The sequence below is a fragment of the Electrona antarctica genome (genome assembly GCF_951216825.1).
Source record: "Electrona antarctica genome assembly, chromosome: 1".
Lineage (NCBI taxonomy): Eukaryota > Metazoa > Chordata > Actinopteri > Myctophiformes > Myctophidae > Electrona > Electrona antarctica.
Genome location: NC_136806.1, coordinates 51285779 through 51304316, shown reverse-complemented (window position 1 = coordinate 51304316; position 18538 = coordinate 51285779). Strand labels below are relative to the sequence as shown.

The following is an 18538-nucleotide window of genomic DNA, read 5'->3' as shown; positions in this document are numbered from 1 at the left end:
CTTATCTCTGATTATTTTGATCTCTCTCTCTCTCTCATGAGACATGACATGTTTATATATACAGAAATGTCGACCATCTGAAAAGTATGTTAATTTATTTATGCACTCAATGCGTGGTCTGGGCTACTTTTAAACAAATTATTTCATCAACGGGGCATGGCATGGAGGTGATAAGCCTGTGGCACTGTTGAGGTGTTATGGAAGCCCAAATTTGCTTTGACAGCAGCTTTAAACTCATTTGTATTGTTGAATCTAGTGTCTCACACCTTCCTCTTGACAATCAAACATAGATTGAGTTGGCTGGTCAGTTAAGCACAGTGATACCATGGTCAGTACACCAATGACTAGTAGTTTTGGCTTTATGGGCAGGTGCCAAGTGCTGCTAGAAAAGGAAATCAGTGTATTCATAAAGCTTGTCAACATATGGAAGCACACAGTCCTGTAAAATATCCTAATAGATGGTTGTGTTGACTCTGGAATTGATAAAACACAGTGATGATTTGGGACCATGTTATGTGAATGGTGTTGGTCCACTGACAGTGAAAACTTCACACTGGAGTCAACACAGCCATCTACCAGGATATTTTAGAGCACTTTGTGCTTCAGTATGTTGACAAGCTTTATGGGGATGCTGATTTTCCTTTCCAGCTCGATTTGGCGCACAGGTCTGCCCACAGTGCCAAAACTACCAGTAGGTTAATTGGTGTTTTTGATTGATTGAATTGATTGACGTATTTATTAACAGTTTGCAGAATTACAGTACATTCCAAGCACAACTCAATACAAAATACAAAAACTGTGAGTGGACGACGCCATAAAGCATTACACTTGTTTACAAGAGGGTCCACCGTTTTCAATTCATCATAAACTGGCCATGTACTGACCTAACCTTGGTATTATATTACTGTGCTTATTTGCAAGTCAAGTCATATTTCTATTTGCAATCATACGTACCCTGCATCATGTATAACAACAACCTCCTCGTTGTTTGGCAGAGATAGACAGGATTCAAGGGAAGTTTCTCTTCTGCTGCCCCAGTCTTGCTGCTGCGGTACACGGTACCGTCCACTTGGCGGCGCTGTTTCACTTCCATGCGCAGCAACACCCCAACAATAGCGCTATAGCTACTACTACAGCGGGGAGAAGAACGTCCAGTGTTATTCGCTGCTCTACACTACAGTCTAGACACCATTAGCTTAGCTGGGCTGTTTGTTTATATTCCTAGACAGAAAACATGTCAACTACGACCGGCGGCGGAGAGTTTGGAAACCCTCTACGGAAATTCAAACTCGTCTTCTTGGGCGAGCAGAGTGGTACGATGTTGTTTTGTTCTGGGGCTCTTTTTTTGCATTTTGGGTTTAGCTTGTATCGTTAGCTCGCATGGTTTGGGATGGTGTTGTTGGCTGTAGTTCATGTTATGTACATATTATGTATTCATGTATATTATGATGAGCATGCCGACCTATTATAGAGCTTAATGTTCTGGTTCTGAATTAAGAAGAGGCTTCCTTGATAAAACCTCAACCCACCACACGATCCCTGTCTCGATCCTCGACATGAATGACGTCTGTGTTCAAGTGAAATCGAACAATTGACACACAGACACTTTTATAGATTCCAGAGGAAAACAACACGTCGTTGTTTGTGTCAGTGGGAATAAAATGGCTACGGGACGTGTTAAAACAACTAAAAAGCCTTAATTACAAATGTGTCTCTCGTGATGATGTCATTGAGCTAGCCAGCCCCAGTAGGCTAACGTCGTATTGTTGCTAAAGAAGCTACAGAGAAAGGAACACCTCGCCCGGCGTTTAAAAAAATAAAAAAAATAAAACGCTGACATTTGCATCAAGTCTGTCCCCCCTGTTTGCTCTCTCCCGTCAATTAAAAGCCACTCAATAATAATGTTGCGTTTCATAAGCTGACTGGTTTCTTCTCCTATGGAGACCCCTGCCCTGGCCTGCCTTGATGCTGTCTGTACCATGCATCAGCATCATCAGCTCTGATACACACACCCAACATTTAAAACTAATGTTAAGTCAATGTGAGCCAGTATTAAAATCCCTCCAGTGTGATCCATGTGGTGTTAACGGAAACTAAAGCACCATAGATAGAGGCTACACTGCACAAGCAGAAGTAGCAGACTTCATTTGCATTTACTAGCTAGTTAGCTTGTTTCATGGCCACAGCCTTTCAGCTGCATCCTGGCTGCAAAAAAAAGCCACGTCGCCCAGTTCGGATCATCAGGCCCCTATGATGAATGATCCAGTGCCATTTGTGTTTTCAGCCAAAGCACTTATACAACAACAACAACCGTCTCCAAGCATGGACGTGTTGTTGTTATGTGTACCTGGCGTGGTTAATTTAGCAGCGAAATACTGTTGTTTTGTGTGTGTAACGACATTTAAAAGCCAAACCACTTCCATCATCAACCACCAAGGTTTTGGCTCCACCCTATATCTGCCAGCTCAGCGTGTGGCTAGCTAGGGTTCAGCAGTCCAGCTCCACATTGCATCAATGCTGTGATGTGAATACTAAACTCCTTGGCTTACAATGTCATCAGTGGTTCTCGTTTTTAACATATTTTTTTAGTGAAGGATTAATGTCACAGGAAGATAAGTATCAGTAGAAAAAAAACCTTCAGGTTTTCTGGAAATGTCAGTGGTTCTCAACCTGAGAATCACTGCTCTATGTAAAAACACTGTGCCATTTTAATTATCTTAAACCATTGTCAAAGTCATCATCTGTCATAATGGGTGCATGGCCAAAGGCCAAAAGAAATAAGGTTTATATTTGTATTCTTTCTTGTGTACACAGTTGGGAAGACATCTCTCATCACCAGGTTTATGTATGACAGTTTTGACAACACGTATCAGGTAAAAACAAAAGTGTGTGTGTGTGTGTGTGTGTGTGTGTGTGTGTGTGTGTGTGTGTGTGTGTGTGTGTGTGTGTGTGTGTGTGTGTGTGTGTGTGTGTGTGTGTGTGTGTGTGTGTGTGTGTGTGTGTGTGTGTGTGTGTGTGTGTGTGTGTGAGAGAGAATTTTAATATTATTATGGCAGTGACACATACACTTATCGCATGTCCTCCAAATATATATTTAAAGTCATGTGGTTATAATAAAGCAAACAATGCTTAAAAACAATGATTGTCTTGCAGGCAACAATTGGCATTGACTTTTTGTCGAAAACCATGTACCTAGAAGATCGTACGGTAAGCTTTGTCTTTTGTTTTACTGTGCAATTTGGTCATTTCATATTTCCATTGCCTCTGTGTTGATTCATTAGAGTAGTCTAGTACTTAGAGCATGCTTTTAGTATGCCTTCTACGTGGGGGCCTCCAATTGCTTTCATTTCTCCATTCCATGTTGTGTTGTTGCTCTTTATTTTACCATTGATTGCATTAGACCTGTGATCTTTTGGTTCCATTTCATCCTCATTTTAAGTTTGGTTTTTCCTTCCATCCATTTTGCTGGGTCATGACATCTACCCGTTCCTACGTTCATTGCTTGGTCGGGGCTACAGATTCGGCTGCAGCTCTGGGACACAGCCGGGCAGGAACGATTCCGCAGCCTCATCCCCAGTTACATCCGGGATTCTGCTGCTGCTGTGGTGGTTTATGACATAGCTAGTAGGTATCATGGCCTTGCTTTGCCTCCTTGCCCTTCTTCCTTTTGGTGTGTGGAAGGGCAAACAAACAGCATTTTACTAACCTGGCATTGACAACCCTGCTGGACAGTACAATGAACACAGTGTTTCGGGCTTTTTGTATATATCTATATATATCTTTTAGATATTGAATCAGTTTGTTCCCTTCTAAGATGTCACATGCAGGGTTTCAGAAATGCTGTTAAGAGTGGGGCTGGTGCAGGCAATATAGGAAAAGGTGTCACCTTATGGGAAAATAATTATTCCTAATCATCTTCATAACCTTTCAGCACAGATTCCTTTTGCATGTCTTATCATCAAACTCAAACTGATCTCCTCTGGCCCTGTTTGCATTCGAGCAACTTTCCCCTTTCCTCCCTGAAAGTGAATTTTCTCTGCTGCTGCCTGGCTTGCAATTCCTTCATGTCTATCCTGTTCTCTGTCTTCTCGTTCTGCCTTTCCTTTCTTTTTCTCCACCTCCTTGTCTCTCTCTTCTCCGTCTCCAATCCTCAGGTCCGGCTCCAGCTTTGGGACACTGCCGGACAGGAGCGTTTCCGTAGCCTTATTCCCAGCTACATCCGCGACTCTACCATCGCTGTGGTGGTTTATGACATCACCAGTGAGTCAGGGCCATCCTCTTAACTGATCTGTTGAGATCTAGGACTCTGTTAGCATAGTGTGGCACTCATTGCCATTTGTCACAAACATCATATACTAGTAGGAACTAGGGATGTTGAAATACTTTGCGATGCTTCTTTTTTTCCTCCTTCAAGCCTCTGCGACACAGTATTTTTGCTTACTAACACAGGGCTCATTATGTACTCTTCTGAGTACCTCTTAACAAAGACTAATGGTGTCTTGTGGCAGCTTTATTTGTAGACAGAACAATAATGGATATTTGTGTCTTGAGGTCAACAGGTTGTTGATGCATACACCGATTTCTCTTGTTTTCTGCCTTCCCTCAGATCTTAATTCGTTCCAGCAAACTTCAAAGTGGATTGATGATGTCAGAACAGAGAGAGGAAGTGACGTCATCATCATGCTTGTCGGAAACAAAACAGACTTGGCCGACAAAAGGTACACAGTAACCTGGTTGTGTGTTCAATGTGTGAATGGTATTGATGATTATTGCCACCGTGAATGATGTTGCTTTTCGAAGATATATTGGGAATTACACAAAAACATTGTATTATCTGTATTAGCTCTGCCAACGCCTGGTTCCCCGTTTCTTCCCTCTGTGTTTTTTGGTATTTCATCTGGTTTTGACTCATCACCTCTTGATATAATGCATATATGCTTATATAGCACATTATCTTTCTTTTGTTTAATTCAGAGTTTTCCATTGGGATGATTTAACCAGATTTCTTTTCGGCATGCCATGTTTTAGATTTTGTTTGTTTTTTATGTTTTCTTTCCTGGTCCTGTCTATCCACGTCACTTTTAAATTATTATTATTATTTGTGTGTGTTCTCCCCCAACCCCATGCCACCACCCTACCCCTTCCCACCTGGGACCATGGCAGGCAAGTTTCTGTTGAAGCTGCAGAGAGGAAAGCTCGTGAACTGAATGTGATGTACATAGAGACCAGCGCCAAGGCTGGTTATAACGTCAAACAGGTTGGTGGTCAGCGATGGTCAGATGTCCATGGGCTTATTACTGGGCCCCCCTAAAGCTTTCACCAAAGCTCATGTCAGCCATAGGTCATGTCAGCTAGGTTAGCAAAGGCAAAAACCTGTCATATCTGGACTGTTGTGTCCTTCGTTTCTTTTTTTAGTTTTTCATTTCTGTGGATCAGAGTGTGGCTGTGGTGTGCAAGTGCAACTGGGAACTCTCCCCAGCTGTTTTCCTGCCCTTTCATCTTTTCTCGGTGCAGTGGACCCCCCTCGTCCCCCCGTCCCCGTCCCCTCGTCTGTCTTCCTGTCCGTGGTATAATTAAACTAACCTCTCTTTCTCGATTTTACCAATACCAGTGAAATCTGTGTTGAGCTATCTCTTTGTTTCTGTCCCCCCCCCCCCCCCCCCCCATCTCCTCTTCCATTGGTTTTTGGTTTTTATTTTTGGCCACTCCTCTGCGATGTTTCTTCCCATACCTGTCTGTTCGTCCATCCCTCCCTCCCACCTTCCTGCTTTGACCTGAGCAGACAGATCACCACGGAGGAGGGCGAGCAGAGAGCTAAGGAACTGAATGTCATGTTCATTGAAACCAGCGCAAAGACTGGCTACAATGTCAAACAGGTAGAGATTCTGCTCTCTCTCAGGGTAGTTTAGTCGAGTCTGCCCACCCACCCACCCAAGTCCACGCTTGTCCGTTTTCTTTTGGCTCTCTTTCTCTCACACTTTGTCTTTGTGCTGGAACTCACACTTCATACCGATTGACACGACTTCCTTTCTTTTAGATGTTTCAGCATCAGGTTCACATGTTGTTAGGCAAAGATTAACTGCTATTGTTTGTTTTTTCCATACATGTTGGATTTTGCCTACGTTCACCTAAACCTAAAATCTCTTTTGCATGCTATTTTGGATGTATGCAATCTTGAAGATTTACAGTGCAGCCTTCACTTTCATAATGACATTATGCTGGGATCAGACTACACAAATTCAGCCCATGTGGATTTTGTTTGGATTGAAAAAGTGTAGACGTGCAGACTTGAGTTTGACATTGATTGGACAATATGTGCGTGCATGTCGATTGTCGACTAAGTTCTATTTAGCATTATTGCGACATCCCATTATTCCGTTGGTCTGACTGGTCCCATTATAACTAACCCTATCCTCACACTAACCTAATGGTATGTGGAATAACGGGATGCTGGAATTATGCGCCGACCCCCTATTTACAACCACGAAATGCAAGAAAGCTGATTCGCTGAAGTTGCTGAACCAAAGTGACGTCTTCTACCTATCTCTCCTATGCTCCTTGGGTACAGCACCCACACACACACTCTGTTTATTTTGCGGCCCGCTTAATTTCAGTGACGTTTAATTTTGGTGGCTTTGTTTCCATCTTTCCCGAGTCCTGCCTGTGTTGGGTAGCTACAGTGTAAGTAGAGAGCGCTAAAATACAATAAAATGAAACAATTTATTTAGTTGGCTCTGGCATCAGACGGTGCTTCTGTAGCCACGATTGACCTGCTTCCCCAAACTTGCGAACAATCAATGGACGGCGTCATGTTGCCCAGGCAAGAAGATGACACTATGATTGCATAACCCATTTAGGCCTGACCTCAAAATTTAAGAGAATTCTTCTAAATCCTCCAATTTTCAAAAATAGCAGATCTACAAGCTCATAGCGCGCCACCGAGTGGCGCGCTATGAGCTTGTAGATCTGCTATTTTTCAATAGCTAAATTATAACATAATGTTTAAAACACCAAAGGGGGTTCCCGCCCAGAATGGGATAATCTGACATGGTGACAATCATGAAAGACAAAATATTGTGTGGACTGATCCTGGCATTAATCTGGTATTAGATTTTAATTATGATTTCACTGCCTGAACAGTTTTTATGTTTTGTTTGTTTTTTTGCTAATGTTAAACAAATGAATAGTAATAGAATGCTGTATAGCTACGTCGTTTTAGCTTTTAATCTGTTTGACAATAATAATGTTCCACTGAGACTTGTAAGCATGTTGAACTAGCTAGTTTGTCTGATCTTTGCTTTTTGTTTGCTAGCTGTTCCGTCGTGTAGCCGCTGCCTTGCCTGGAATGGATAGCACACCAGAGAAAAGCAAAGAGGACAGTATCCTTTTTCAATGCTACTATGGCTGGGTATACTATACGATCAGTGATTATTCCAGTGGCCTTATTATCATATGGATTTATTTAGTTGGGCCAGGTGAACTTGTGGCACAAATGTAATTGTTTCTATTGAAGATAAGGTGGCAATCAATTGGTCCCACAACTGAAGTTCCATCTCTGTATTATAGACTATAGACGGTTCTGTGTTGTATAGAGAACACAACTGTATGATGATGTATTACCTGCTCTGGGTCCACCTCTTCCCAGTGACGTAAACGTCTGCCTGGGATGTATACTACCTGGCAACAATAGATTAATTTGATTTATTTTACATCGTCATTATCGTCAAAATCTATCCAAACATTTTAATAACGGGGATATCGGCATTTTGAAAGTATACAAAATTATTAAATATCAGTCATTTATTTATATATTTTAGTTATTTGTCATAATATATGCCCTGACTTTTGTTTACAAAGCCTAAAAGGCAAACAAAATTGTAATTTCTATTCATAAGTAAAAATCTCTAACAATAGAGTACCACCTCAGAAAATATTTGGCTCTCCACGTAATGTACCACCATTATGACTTTGGTTAAAATACAGTAGCCTACACCTAACTTATCCCATCCTATTCACAGAGGAGGCAAATTAATTCTAATTATTATACAAATGTATAAGAATAATATATTTTTCCACAGTAACACAGCCAACAAACATAATGATAACAATAAAACTGGGACTCAGTTCTCACACGACAGACACACACACACGCTATGAGAAGTTTCACTTTTGCGATGCGCAATGCCGTTGGTTTTAATTAGTTACGGCTGTTATTGAATCAAGTAATCAACTATTTTCAGTTGGCTACGCTACGTGTTGTAAGATGTGCCGTTTGAAATGGGTTTCATTCATTACTGTAGCAGTGTAGCACACTGTCTGTCCGCACGCGTCTTATTTTCACTCCTCTGCAGTCTGCCCTGTGCCCACCCACTCCAGTTATGTTGAACCCCGGTTTCTGCGTCACATTAACTGGTAGGGTTTTTCCATTTGAACGGCACCAATTTGTGCTGGGACCACAACACCAGTCTGTGTGTCATTTCAATTCACTGGCGCTCCTGGAGCAATAGTGCTGTATAGGTCGCTCTGACACCGAGACATCCACTTCAGTGTACGTGCAGCTGCTGCTGGTCAGAGTATTCTTGTCTTCCGCACTTTTGTAGTTCGGTGGCACGATTGCACCATTTTAGGCGTGTTTATTAGTATCTTTGTTACCACCCTTTAGTTTGTTGTGATCCGTGGCGTGAACGCATCGTCGGCAGTGCTCGCTGCTCGGCACAAAGCCAACATAAACACGGCACTCATTGACAAGTTGACAACGCAAAACTTATACCCCCCCCCTTCGGGAAGATTTCATGTACCACCAGAGGGGACGTTAAGTACCGGACCTGGTATGCGTACCATAGGTTGAGAATCAACTGGAGTAGACCATTGAAACCATCTTTTAAATGTGATCATTTGTGGGGATTTTTCTTAACTTTCTACCAGTGATAGACATCAAGCTGGAGAAGCAGCCAGAGATGACCGTGACCGAGAGCAGCTGCTCATGCTAGTACTCCACACACACCCCGACCACCTGACCTGCCTCCTACCGCACCAACAGCTTGTCTCTCAGTGGCCACTCTCCACCCATGGCACACTGCCACTGGAGCGGAGGACCTGTCTTTTTTTCCCTTTTCGACTCAGTGACTTTTCGGAGTATAACCGTGTGGATGTGCTATTCTGTATGGAAACCCGGTTATCTGGAATGGATAACATAAATAATTAGACGGTTTTAAAAGTAAAAAAAAAGGAAATAGGTTAAAAGATATGTTCAGATTTTCATCCAACTGCATGGCATTACAGTATATAGGATTGCAGACTGACATAGCTAACTGCTCTTGAGTTATTGCACCGTTTTGGAGCCTCTTGTGCTGTCACACATGTTATTGTTGTAAAGTAATACTGCTTGGGAATATTTAAATGACTGCAAGGTTGAGGTCTAAGTTCCTTGATGTTTTGCTTTTTACTTCCAATGGAGAGTTTGGACTATGATAATTCAAATTATGTACCTTCAGGATAAACTGTTACTGAATATTTCCCCTTTTTGATATGCCTAGATCAGGTAAAGGGTTCTTATTAGAGAATTTGCTATGTTGCAAGAACATTAGGCTCAAATCTAAGCTTGTTGATGGTTTATGGGACCACAAGTTAGACATTATTTCAAAGACATCTCAAGGCACAAAGAGCCAAAGACTACTGTAGTGAGTTAGACCAATATACATAACTTGCAACATTATTATTATTTTTCTTAAAGCAGGTGTACCCTGGAGGGTGCTGCAAAGGGATGTACAGTGTAACCCACCCAGTAATGAGATGGATATACATGTTCATCAAAGGGAACCCATCCCAAAAATCAATTTTAACAGCTTCTAACCCGAAACTATTTATGCCCACTTTAAAACTATAGCAACTGTCTTTGCAAATTTGCTCAATTTATCTGCACGCAAACTAACACGTCTGAGGTAGAGGTGGTGTTGTGTTTGAAAGTGTATAAGAGGCGTAAGCCAGTTCTGACACTTTTATCCACACTAATCGTAACATGTCACTTGGGTCCATAGCATAGGACATCTCCTTTTCCATCCCTACCCATCAATGTTTTGTGTTGTGTTGATCACAGTATTGCAGGAACATGCAGCATGCTCATCATGCAGGATTTCTACAAGGTTAAGAACACAGATGCCTTGCTTGTTTTGTTCACCAACGTTGTGCACTGAATCAAGCCACAATATTGTAAAGAGTACAGAAGCCTGCAAGACTGGCTCACGGCTTCACTCGTTGTTTTGTAAAGCTGGTAGATAGGAGTTTGTCCTCGGATACAGCTGCCGCTTACTAACACCCTTGCTGTAAAAAGTGCAGATAAGTTACAGTAGCCTATATTGCTATATCGCCTGTGTAGGACTGTTTGGTTTAATATGTTTTTATTTATTTTGTAACTCGACACAAGTGAATAACATTGTACGCTTGGAACAAAATTGCAGATACCGGGCCGGCACGCGTGTATACAGGACATTCAGTTATTCTATTTATTGTTTGCATGTCCATTTGGACACTGTAACTAAAAGCAACATTTAATGGCAAAAGTGTTTTTTCTCGTCACACTGCTGGAGACGCTGTTGTGCAGTGTTTAGTCGCTTTATCAGTTTACAGCCACAGCGGGGAGAGAAGACCCTGCCTTGCACCCCAGTTACTCTTAACGCGCACAACGCAGTCTCACACACAAAGCCAACTAACTAGCCATATCACACCACAATACAATTGTGCATTTGCTGTAGCTTGTTTTGAAATGTAAACATTTTAAAAAGAATTTAAAAACAAAAAAAGTACACCGAACAACCGTCTTAACCTTAGCAGCTCTTCTAATACTTGTCACTGACTGAATACTCAGCTCTGTGCTATTCTGAATTGTGTCTGTCCATTTGAGAAAAAAAATGCTGTCTACTCGTGTTTAGCAACGTTTATGTGAATAATGTACTATTACTATCTGCTGTATAAAAAGGAGAGTTAAAGAAACACAGAAGTGTAGCCTATCACATGGAATAAAATAAACATATTTCACCAATACTTTAGTTTTGTTTTTGCATTCCCTTTACTTTAGAACCACTATAGTGCATGAGAATGTTGAATTAGGCTACTTTTCTTGATTACCTATACTATAACGCACTAAATACTACATGTCATTAAGCAATAAATAAGCATGTCGGTTGAAGGTGATGGTGGCGCAATCTAATGGGGGTGTGACAGTTAAGCAAGTTATGCAATTTCCTATAACTACAATTTCAATGGAAGGTGTGACGATGTTTACATGTAAACTTCTGGCACAAAAGTATATATGCATGCCATGCATGCATGATGTAGTCTTGTGCTCAGGAATTATTCATGCTTATGATTGTTACTTTCTCTATTTAGTGCTGCTCTGTCTTGCAGCAGAAGTCTCCTGACTGAACAAGACAACTCTTTTATTTGTTACTCTTATGTACCTGTACCAGGATGCAGTGGTGGAAAGTAACTAAGTACTTTTAAGTACAATTTTTAGGTATTTGTACTTTACTTTTACTTCCACTCCACTACATCTCAGAGCCAAAATTTACTCCACTACAATTATTTGAAAACTTTAGTTACTTTGGAGATTTTAATTTTGATTAGAAAACATACATTAACCACTTCAACCTTATACATTTCGGCCATTTGAAAATAGCCAATCTACAGCATTGGGTGTGGCTGTAATTTACAGCCACACCCAATGCTGTAGATTGGCTATTGTTTGTTGCTTGTTTACAGCTCGAGATGCTTGTTTACAGCCTGTAAACAAGCATCTCGAGCTTGTCCACTTCCCTGGGTAAACAAAGAACTTTACTTTGCTTTGCTTTGTGCATGATCTGCTATTTTCAATAGATTTTGTACACATTTTGAACTTGTGAAATGGGACATTCTGCACAATGAGTACTTTTACTTTTAGTACTTTAAGTACATTTTGATGCTGATACGTTTGTACTTTTACTCAAGTATATTTTCAATTCTGTACTAGAATAGTAGTTCTAGTACAGAAGAAGTAGTTCTAAATTGCAGTATTGGTACTTTTACTTAAGTAAAACAACTGAGTACTTTTTCCACCACTGCCAGGATGTAACAAAGTACAACCTTGAACCTTGTGAAATATAATAGAAATTATTACAAGTAAAATCACCACAAGTCAAGTGAACCCTACAATGAATAAATTAACGGCGAATTGTGACCTTGGGCTTCATATCACGCACTTTGTTGCTGAAGGGTGAACTTGAACAGCAGTCAAGTCAGAAAATAAACTATTAAAATGAGTCTCTCAGAGAGAGATAGAGAGAAAGGGGGAGGGAGGGAGGTTTATAGTAGGATAAACAGCAAAATAAATACAGAACACCTTCTTTATTCGGTTGCCGTGGGTGACAACAAGTCACCAACCAACGACCCTCCCACCCAATCACAGTGCGACTGCGACTGACAGTTGCCCGGGCTATGGGAAACAAGCACCTGCGCGCAAACACTTCCGGAACACGTTACAGGTGCGTACTGCCAGAGGATGGGATCATAGAGGATACATACTTGCCGAACAGGGGGAGTAGGGAGGGAGGCAACAGGTCAGGAATCCAGCACAAAAATCCTGCTCAACTCGATTGGTGGTGATTTGTTGCTATATAAGTTTAGTCTTGAGAATGTCTTCAACCCAGTAGTAGACCTATATAACCACACAGACTGACAGCAGGACTGATCCAACAACTGTGGTTGTTGTTGCACATTGGGACTCGGGAGTGTTTTTAAATTAAGCTATTTTATTTCACAGGGGACATTTTATTTCACGGGGACAGGACAGGGACTCACTCAGTCACTGACCCACTTTGGAAAAAAGGATGTCGACCAAGCGACGCGAGACTGTTCTGCCTGATGATGATCTGTTCGCTGACTTCAGGAGACAGTGCTTCGCCACGGAAAACTGGCACAAGAAGTATGACAAGAACGACATGCAAGTGTGGGTCGAAGTGGGCCTACCCAAAAAACAAGTGATCAAAGGAGCGTCTAAAATTCACAAGATCAAGGTAAACGTCTACCGGGGTACTTTGTTGTACACGTCGTTTTTTAAAAGAACACGTTGTCGTTGTCTTATAACCTTTGAAACAATCATTGAAGTTCCACAGCGCGTGTGTGTGTGTTTGTGTTTGGGGGGGGGGGGATGTCCAAGATTTGCTGACTATAGGCCTACATTGTTACAGCACCTAAATATGTGTGTCCTTTTGTTTGTACACTCCTTGTACACTCATGTGGACGAATAAGTAAATGCATTAAAGGTGTGTGTGTGTGTGTGTGTGTGTGTGTGTGTGTGTGTGTGTATGTGTGTGTGTGACACAGTGTGTGTTGTGTTTTTATTTTATTATAATATTTGTTCTATTTTGTTTTCTTCTCCTTTTCCAGTGCAAGATGACAATAAAGGACGTGTCAGCTGCCACCATGTACGACGTCCTTCACGATGGCCAGTACCGTAAGAAATGGGATCCTACCATGTTGGAGAGTTTTGATATCGCCCGTGTCAATGCCCGCACTGATGTGGGCTACTACTCATGTGAGCATGCCCTTATTATTTGATGCAACCTGTCACTGCACATTCCACTGTTGTGTTTCTCCTGATGTAGGAATACTGGCTAATACCTATAGCATTGATACAAGACTGTCATAGGCCTATATTATATGACATTATGACCGACGAGGAGTGATGTCATGACCGACTTGAGACAAAGCTAATAATGACCCAATAACTGCATATGCACTGAATATAATGTATGATATTTATAAAAATGTAATCATAAAAAAATAAACGGTACAGATGTAGGCTACTGTACTGTAACACACACATTATAACACATGCGTTAAAGGAGCATTCAGTGATTTGGAAGGGGAAAAAAACAGTCCGCCCCGGTAACAAGATGTGCACATGCACGCACTACAGTGCAACGATCATGATTGGCGGAAGGCCCATCTCTATCCTGATTGGATGACGGCTGGGCCACCTAGCTAAAAACGAAACCTAAGTTTTATTTTATTTTACCCCAGGGATTAACTGGGGACAGGAAGGAACTCCTTATATGGTCAGCACACTCTATAGTAGGGAGGATTATCACAACAAAACAAAAAAATAAGTGATATTTGAATTAAGTGAAATCACTGAATATACCTTTAAGTTTAAAGTATATATTTGTACATACTGGAACAAAATGCACCTGTATGCAGGACGGTGTATTTCTGTCCTCATCAGCAAAGTGCTAAACTTGTTTGTATTGTATTTCTTTATAGGGATTTGTCCAAAGCCTCTGAAGAACAGAGACGTGGTTACGCTGCGTTCGTGGCAGGTGACGGATGATGAGTACATTATTATTAACTACTCTGTCAAACACCCGGTAAGTCGGTCACACCCTGTCCACAGAACTGGCACACAGCAACCTCTCTCTCTATCTCAAACAACATACCATTCCTATGGTTCACGTCACGGAACACCGTCCTATGATCTTAGGACGATCTTAGGTGTTTTATATTGTCTAACAAAGTACAAACGGTTCATTTTTATCTTCATGTTGCATGCCTGAAATATGTGGCATATTTAATCTAGCTTGTGTATATTTATAGAAGATGTGTTATTTTTGAATATCTTGAAAGTGTGAGAACTAGTACTGATTACGGACAAATGTGTAGAATCGGCCTCATTCTAAACAGGAACCCCTTTTGGTGTTTCAAGCATTATGGTATACTTTAGCTATTGAAAAAGAGCAGATCTACAAGCTCATAGTGCGGTGGCGGCACAGAGTGCGGTGGCGGCACAGAGTGCCGCGCTACAAGCTTGTAGGTCTGCTATTTTTGAAAAATCGTGAAAATGTAGTGCAAATCTTTGAATATATATTCTTTCAGAGCCAACGTTGTCAGATGGGGGTCGGCGGCCAATTACATATCATTCTAGGGGCTCCTTGACATGAAATAGTTTGAGAACCACTGACATAGAAACATGTAGCGGTGGCCGAACGGTTTGCGGAGCGGTCTTGATACCGGAAGGTCGCCAGTTCGAATCCCCGGACCGGCACGTTAAAATTACCACCGCTGAAGTGCCCTTGAGCAAGGCATTGTACCCCTACCATGAAATGTTCTATGAGCAGGGTGTGGCTGTAAACAAGCATCTCGAGCTTAGTCCACTTCCCTGGGTAAACAAAGAACTTTGCTTTGCTTTGCTTAGGTTTTTCAGAAAACTGTCAGGATTAAGAAGACATTTGTAGAAGCGTCCTCAGGTCTAGGGTCAAGGGAATATTGTTTATTGGATCTTGTTTAGTCGATACACTTAATTGTTTTAGCTCATGCTCATTTGATTTAGCTATTTTGTCTCATCTGTTTAAGGAAATAGGTAGCTGATATATTGCACTTTTACCTTAGCGCTAGGTATACTCTTGGTTGCTTGTTCTTGCAGAAAATGCACTAAAGACTTCTGGTGATTAGTAGTTTTTGTTCCCTACCTATGTTGAATACACTTATTGTAAGTCGCTTTGGATAAAAGCGTCTGCTAAATGACTGTAATGTAATGTCTAAATGGGTTAATGGGTGTAAAACAACTACTGTTTGTGTATAAAATAAAGTAACCAACAAGCTGCTTTGTCTCAAATTCCAGAAATACGCTCCTCGTACGAACCTCGTGAGAGCCATCTCCATTCTAACCGGCTACGTGATCAAACCCATAGGACCTAACAGCTGTTCCTTCCTGTACCTTTCGCAGGCCGACCCCAAAGGTGATGCCAAAACCAGTAATAAATATGCACTGACCTCATTCATTCACTTCACCAAAGTATATATAAAGAGCATTTGGGGAAGTAAAGTAGAGCAGCATTTTAATTTTATCCCACCTTCTGACTTCAGGTTCTCTCCCCACCTGGGTGGTGAACAAAGCATCTCAAGTTTTAGCTCCAAAGGTAAGTAACATTTACTAATCACTGATAGTATTGTTCCACTCTCTTCTTCAACAAGCATGATTGATTTCCTGGTGCTTCATGGCATAGTTGTGTGTGTGTGTGTGTGTGTGTGTGTGTGTGTGTGTGTGTGTGTGTGTGTGTGTGTGTGTGTGTGTGTGTGTGTGTGTGTGTGACTGTGTGTGTGACTGTGTGTGTGTGTGTGTGTGTGAGAGAGAGAGAGAGAGAGAGAGAGCAAGGGTTTCAAGTGTCTTAAATAACAATGGTTACCATAGGAACCCAGCGTGGGGGCCTGTCCTTCTGGGTAGGTTCTTGACAAAGGAGTGTCACAGAGCTGTCGCTCTCTGCCCTGGTAGAACCTGTTCTTCTGGTTTCATACCATTCCATTGCTTGCAACTATTTAGATGCAATTGTATCGACATGTGCGAAACCGAGATTGTGTGACTCCCATTCCTCCTTTGAGCAGGAATAGTGACTTATTTATAAATTAACAGCTTCCATCCCCTCCCCCAACAAACCATGGACATAAAAAAAAACCACAATGCTAAAGACATTATATGTACTGGTTTTAAACTCGGTTTGTGTTAATCAGTCACTTGATTTAATCGGTTAAGACACATAATTTGATAACACGGCACTCGTGTGCGGTTTTATCTTTGGCTTTTGTTGACCGACCATGAAGGCGTGGTGAGATTCTACTTGTTAACCTGTGACCTCTCTGACCCTCCCTTTCTGTCTTGGGCCTTCTCTTTCCAGGTGATGAGGTGTGTGCACACAGCGGGCAAGGACTACGCTGCGTGGAAGGAACAGAACTTTCCCGACCAAAAGCCCTGGCTGTTCCCAGAACAGAGCACCTTGCCCATGATGGACCCGGGGGAACTATCACTGCAGAGAGCAGATTCACTCGAAAATGTGGACGAGACTTCAAAGATGGACGCTCAGGAGGAGAACGAGGACAGTAACTGAGCAGCTCAATAAGGGGGATGAAGGCTAGTGGATGCACTATTACTCAATCTTTAGGATTCATAATTCTTTGTTAAATTCCATTATAGATACGTAGAGACTAAGATTTTTGGGTCAACATTGCAGCAACTAGAACAAAATGGCAGTAAAAATAGCACTTAAAAAAAAAAGAATGCAATTGTTCAGCTGCTGTGGGCATGGGTCCTACCCCCCCCTCCTCCCCTGTGTGAGAGAGCGAACGCGTATGCGCAGTGCACTGACTCACACCAGAAAGCTAAATCTTATGTCCTATATCTATACAGAATTGACTGGTGATCAGCTGTATCTAACCTATCCCATATATATATATATATATATATTTTTTTTTTTTCTTTCATTATTTTGGATGCTCAAGGGAATAAAGTGTTTACAGCAGGTTCTGTTCCAGATGGAACTGAGCATAGTGCAAGTTGCCATTCTGGTCAATCAACCTAGAACAAAGCTAAAACTCTCCAGTGTTTAGCCATATAACTACGCTTTCTTTATACACTGTGCAAGTATAGAAGACTCACGAAATGTAATGTTTTGTAGCTATGTAAATACATGAGGCTTGCAGGGAAGGGAAAGTAAGCATGTCTATCACGCAAGAACATCGGTCAGTCAGTAATTTAGTATGGTGAGAGTGAATTGAAATAACCTTTTCCTTTTTGTTTTGCCATTTGTATTTCTATACTCAAAAGATGCAAAGCAGGGAAATTCAACAGGCTGTCATAGGGTTATTTCAATTTATTTGCGTGTTTGAAAGTATAAGCTGCTTTTGCTAGCTTCTTGAATTTTTGTTGAACACAATTATCATTACTTGCCAACATTGTGTAAGTCACAAAAACAATGTTTTGCCACTGACCGTATACTGTTATATCTTTTTTTTTTTTTTTTTTGATTTAAATTTGTATTGCTTTTTCAGTTTTAAGTTTTAATGTTGTATCTTACTATCAACATATATTTATATACAAGATAATGTCAACTTGTTAATATTTCATGATTAATAACCAACTCTTAGTTTGGTCTTTGACACAGGATTGTCACTGAAGGTTCTTACAACAATGTTTGTATTTATTAAGGTGTGCTGCCTTTAAGTAGTAGTGTATGGAAATTATTTAACTTCAGTGTAGTAAGCCGCTACATGATCTGTTGAACTCAATGAAGGAACATATCAAAAGTTTAGAACATTTTTCATTATACCGATTGAAGATATCCATTGGTTTATTCATTTTGAGTGTTAGTCAAGCCAGAGAGTAAATGGTGACCCTGGCATCAAGTGGAGTTTAAATTGTTTTCTGAAGTCTTTGTTTTGTATTTTTATTTTTTAATAAACCTCACTGACATGTGCTTCAGTCGTCACTGTACTTTTGTAAGTGTGACCAACACTAAACAGAAACCCAGGTTTAAAGTGGAACAACAAGTTGAACTGTCATTACTGCAGCAAACCATCTACAGTACTCTTACTGTAGGTCTTAAGCCAAGCTGTCACAGAAACTGATTTGTTTTTTAGGACTCATTGTATGCAGCGAGAAACGTCATGGACAGTTTTGCACAAGCAAGCTCCCACTAAATCATATCTTACGTACACCATAAATGACAAGTCAAAAGTT

General features: G+C 41.1%; 2 protein-coding genes across 3 annotated transcripts; both read left to right on the top strand.

The window, feature by feature from the left end:
- Positions 1-1037: 1037 nt before the first annotated feature.
- On the top strand, positions 1038-11045 carry rab41 (RAB41, member RAS oncogene family). Of its 2 annotated transcripts, none has more exons than XM_079503727.1 (8): positions 1038-1313; positions 2815-2873; positions 3154-3207; positions 3519-3624; positions 4607-4718; positions 5164-5257; positions 7313-7379; positions 8932-11045. In XM_079503727.1, exons 1-8 carry the CDS (start codon positions 1235-1237, stop codon positions 8988-8990), a joined length of 630 nt encoding a protein of 209 aa, XP_079359853.1. In that variant the 5' UTR covers positions 1038-1234; the 3' UTR covers positions 8991-11045. The 2 variants fall into 2 exon arrangements, with proteins under 2 accessions (XP_079359853.1, XP_079359852.1); XM_079503726.1 differs by having other exon boundaries at positions 1050-1313; positions 8926-11045.
- Positions 11046-12565: 1520 nt separating this feature from the next.
- Positions 12566-18275, top strand: stard14 (START domain containing 14). The gene is made up of 7 exons (XM_079524930.1): positions 12566-13046; positions 13420-13567; positions 14296-14399; positions 15650-15767; positions 15895-15947; positions 16701-17791; positions 17858-18275. The coding sequence occupies exons 1-6, from the start codon at positions 12861-12863 to the stop codon at positions 16908-16910; spliced, it is 819 nt and encodes a 272-aa protein (XP_079381056.1). The 5' UTR covers positions 12566-12860; the 3' UTR covers positions 16911-17791; positions 17858-18275.
- Positions 18276-18538: the final 263 nt, after the last annotated feature.

Coding starts and splice junctions, on each gene's coding strand:
- rab41 (XM_079503726.1), top strand. CDS start 1,235: ATGTCAACTACGACCGGCGGCGGAGAGTTTGGAAACCCTCTACGGAAA. Junction 3,625..4,606: donor GGTGGTTTATGACATAGCTA/GTAGGTATCATG, acceptor GCCTTCCCTCAG/ATCTTAATTCGTTCCAGCAA. Junction 4,719..5,163: donor ACAGACTTGGCCGACAAAAG/GTACACAGTAAC, acceptor GGACCATGGCAG/GCAAGTTTCTGTTGAAGCTG.
- stard14 (XM_079524930.1), top strand. CDS start 12,861: ATGTCGACCAAGCGACGCGAGACTGTTCTGCCTGATGATGATCTGTTC. Junction 13,047..13,419: donor CTAAAATTCACAAGATCAAG/GTAAACGTCTAC, acceptor CTCCTTTTCCAG/TGCAAGATGACAATAAAGGA. Junction 14,400..15,649: donor ACTACTCTGTCAAACACCCG/GTAAGTCGGTCA, acceptor CTCAAATTCCAG/AAATACGCTCCTCGTACGAA.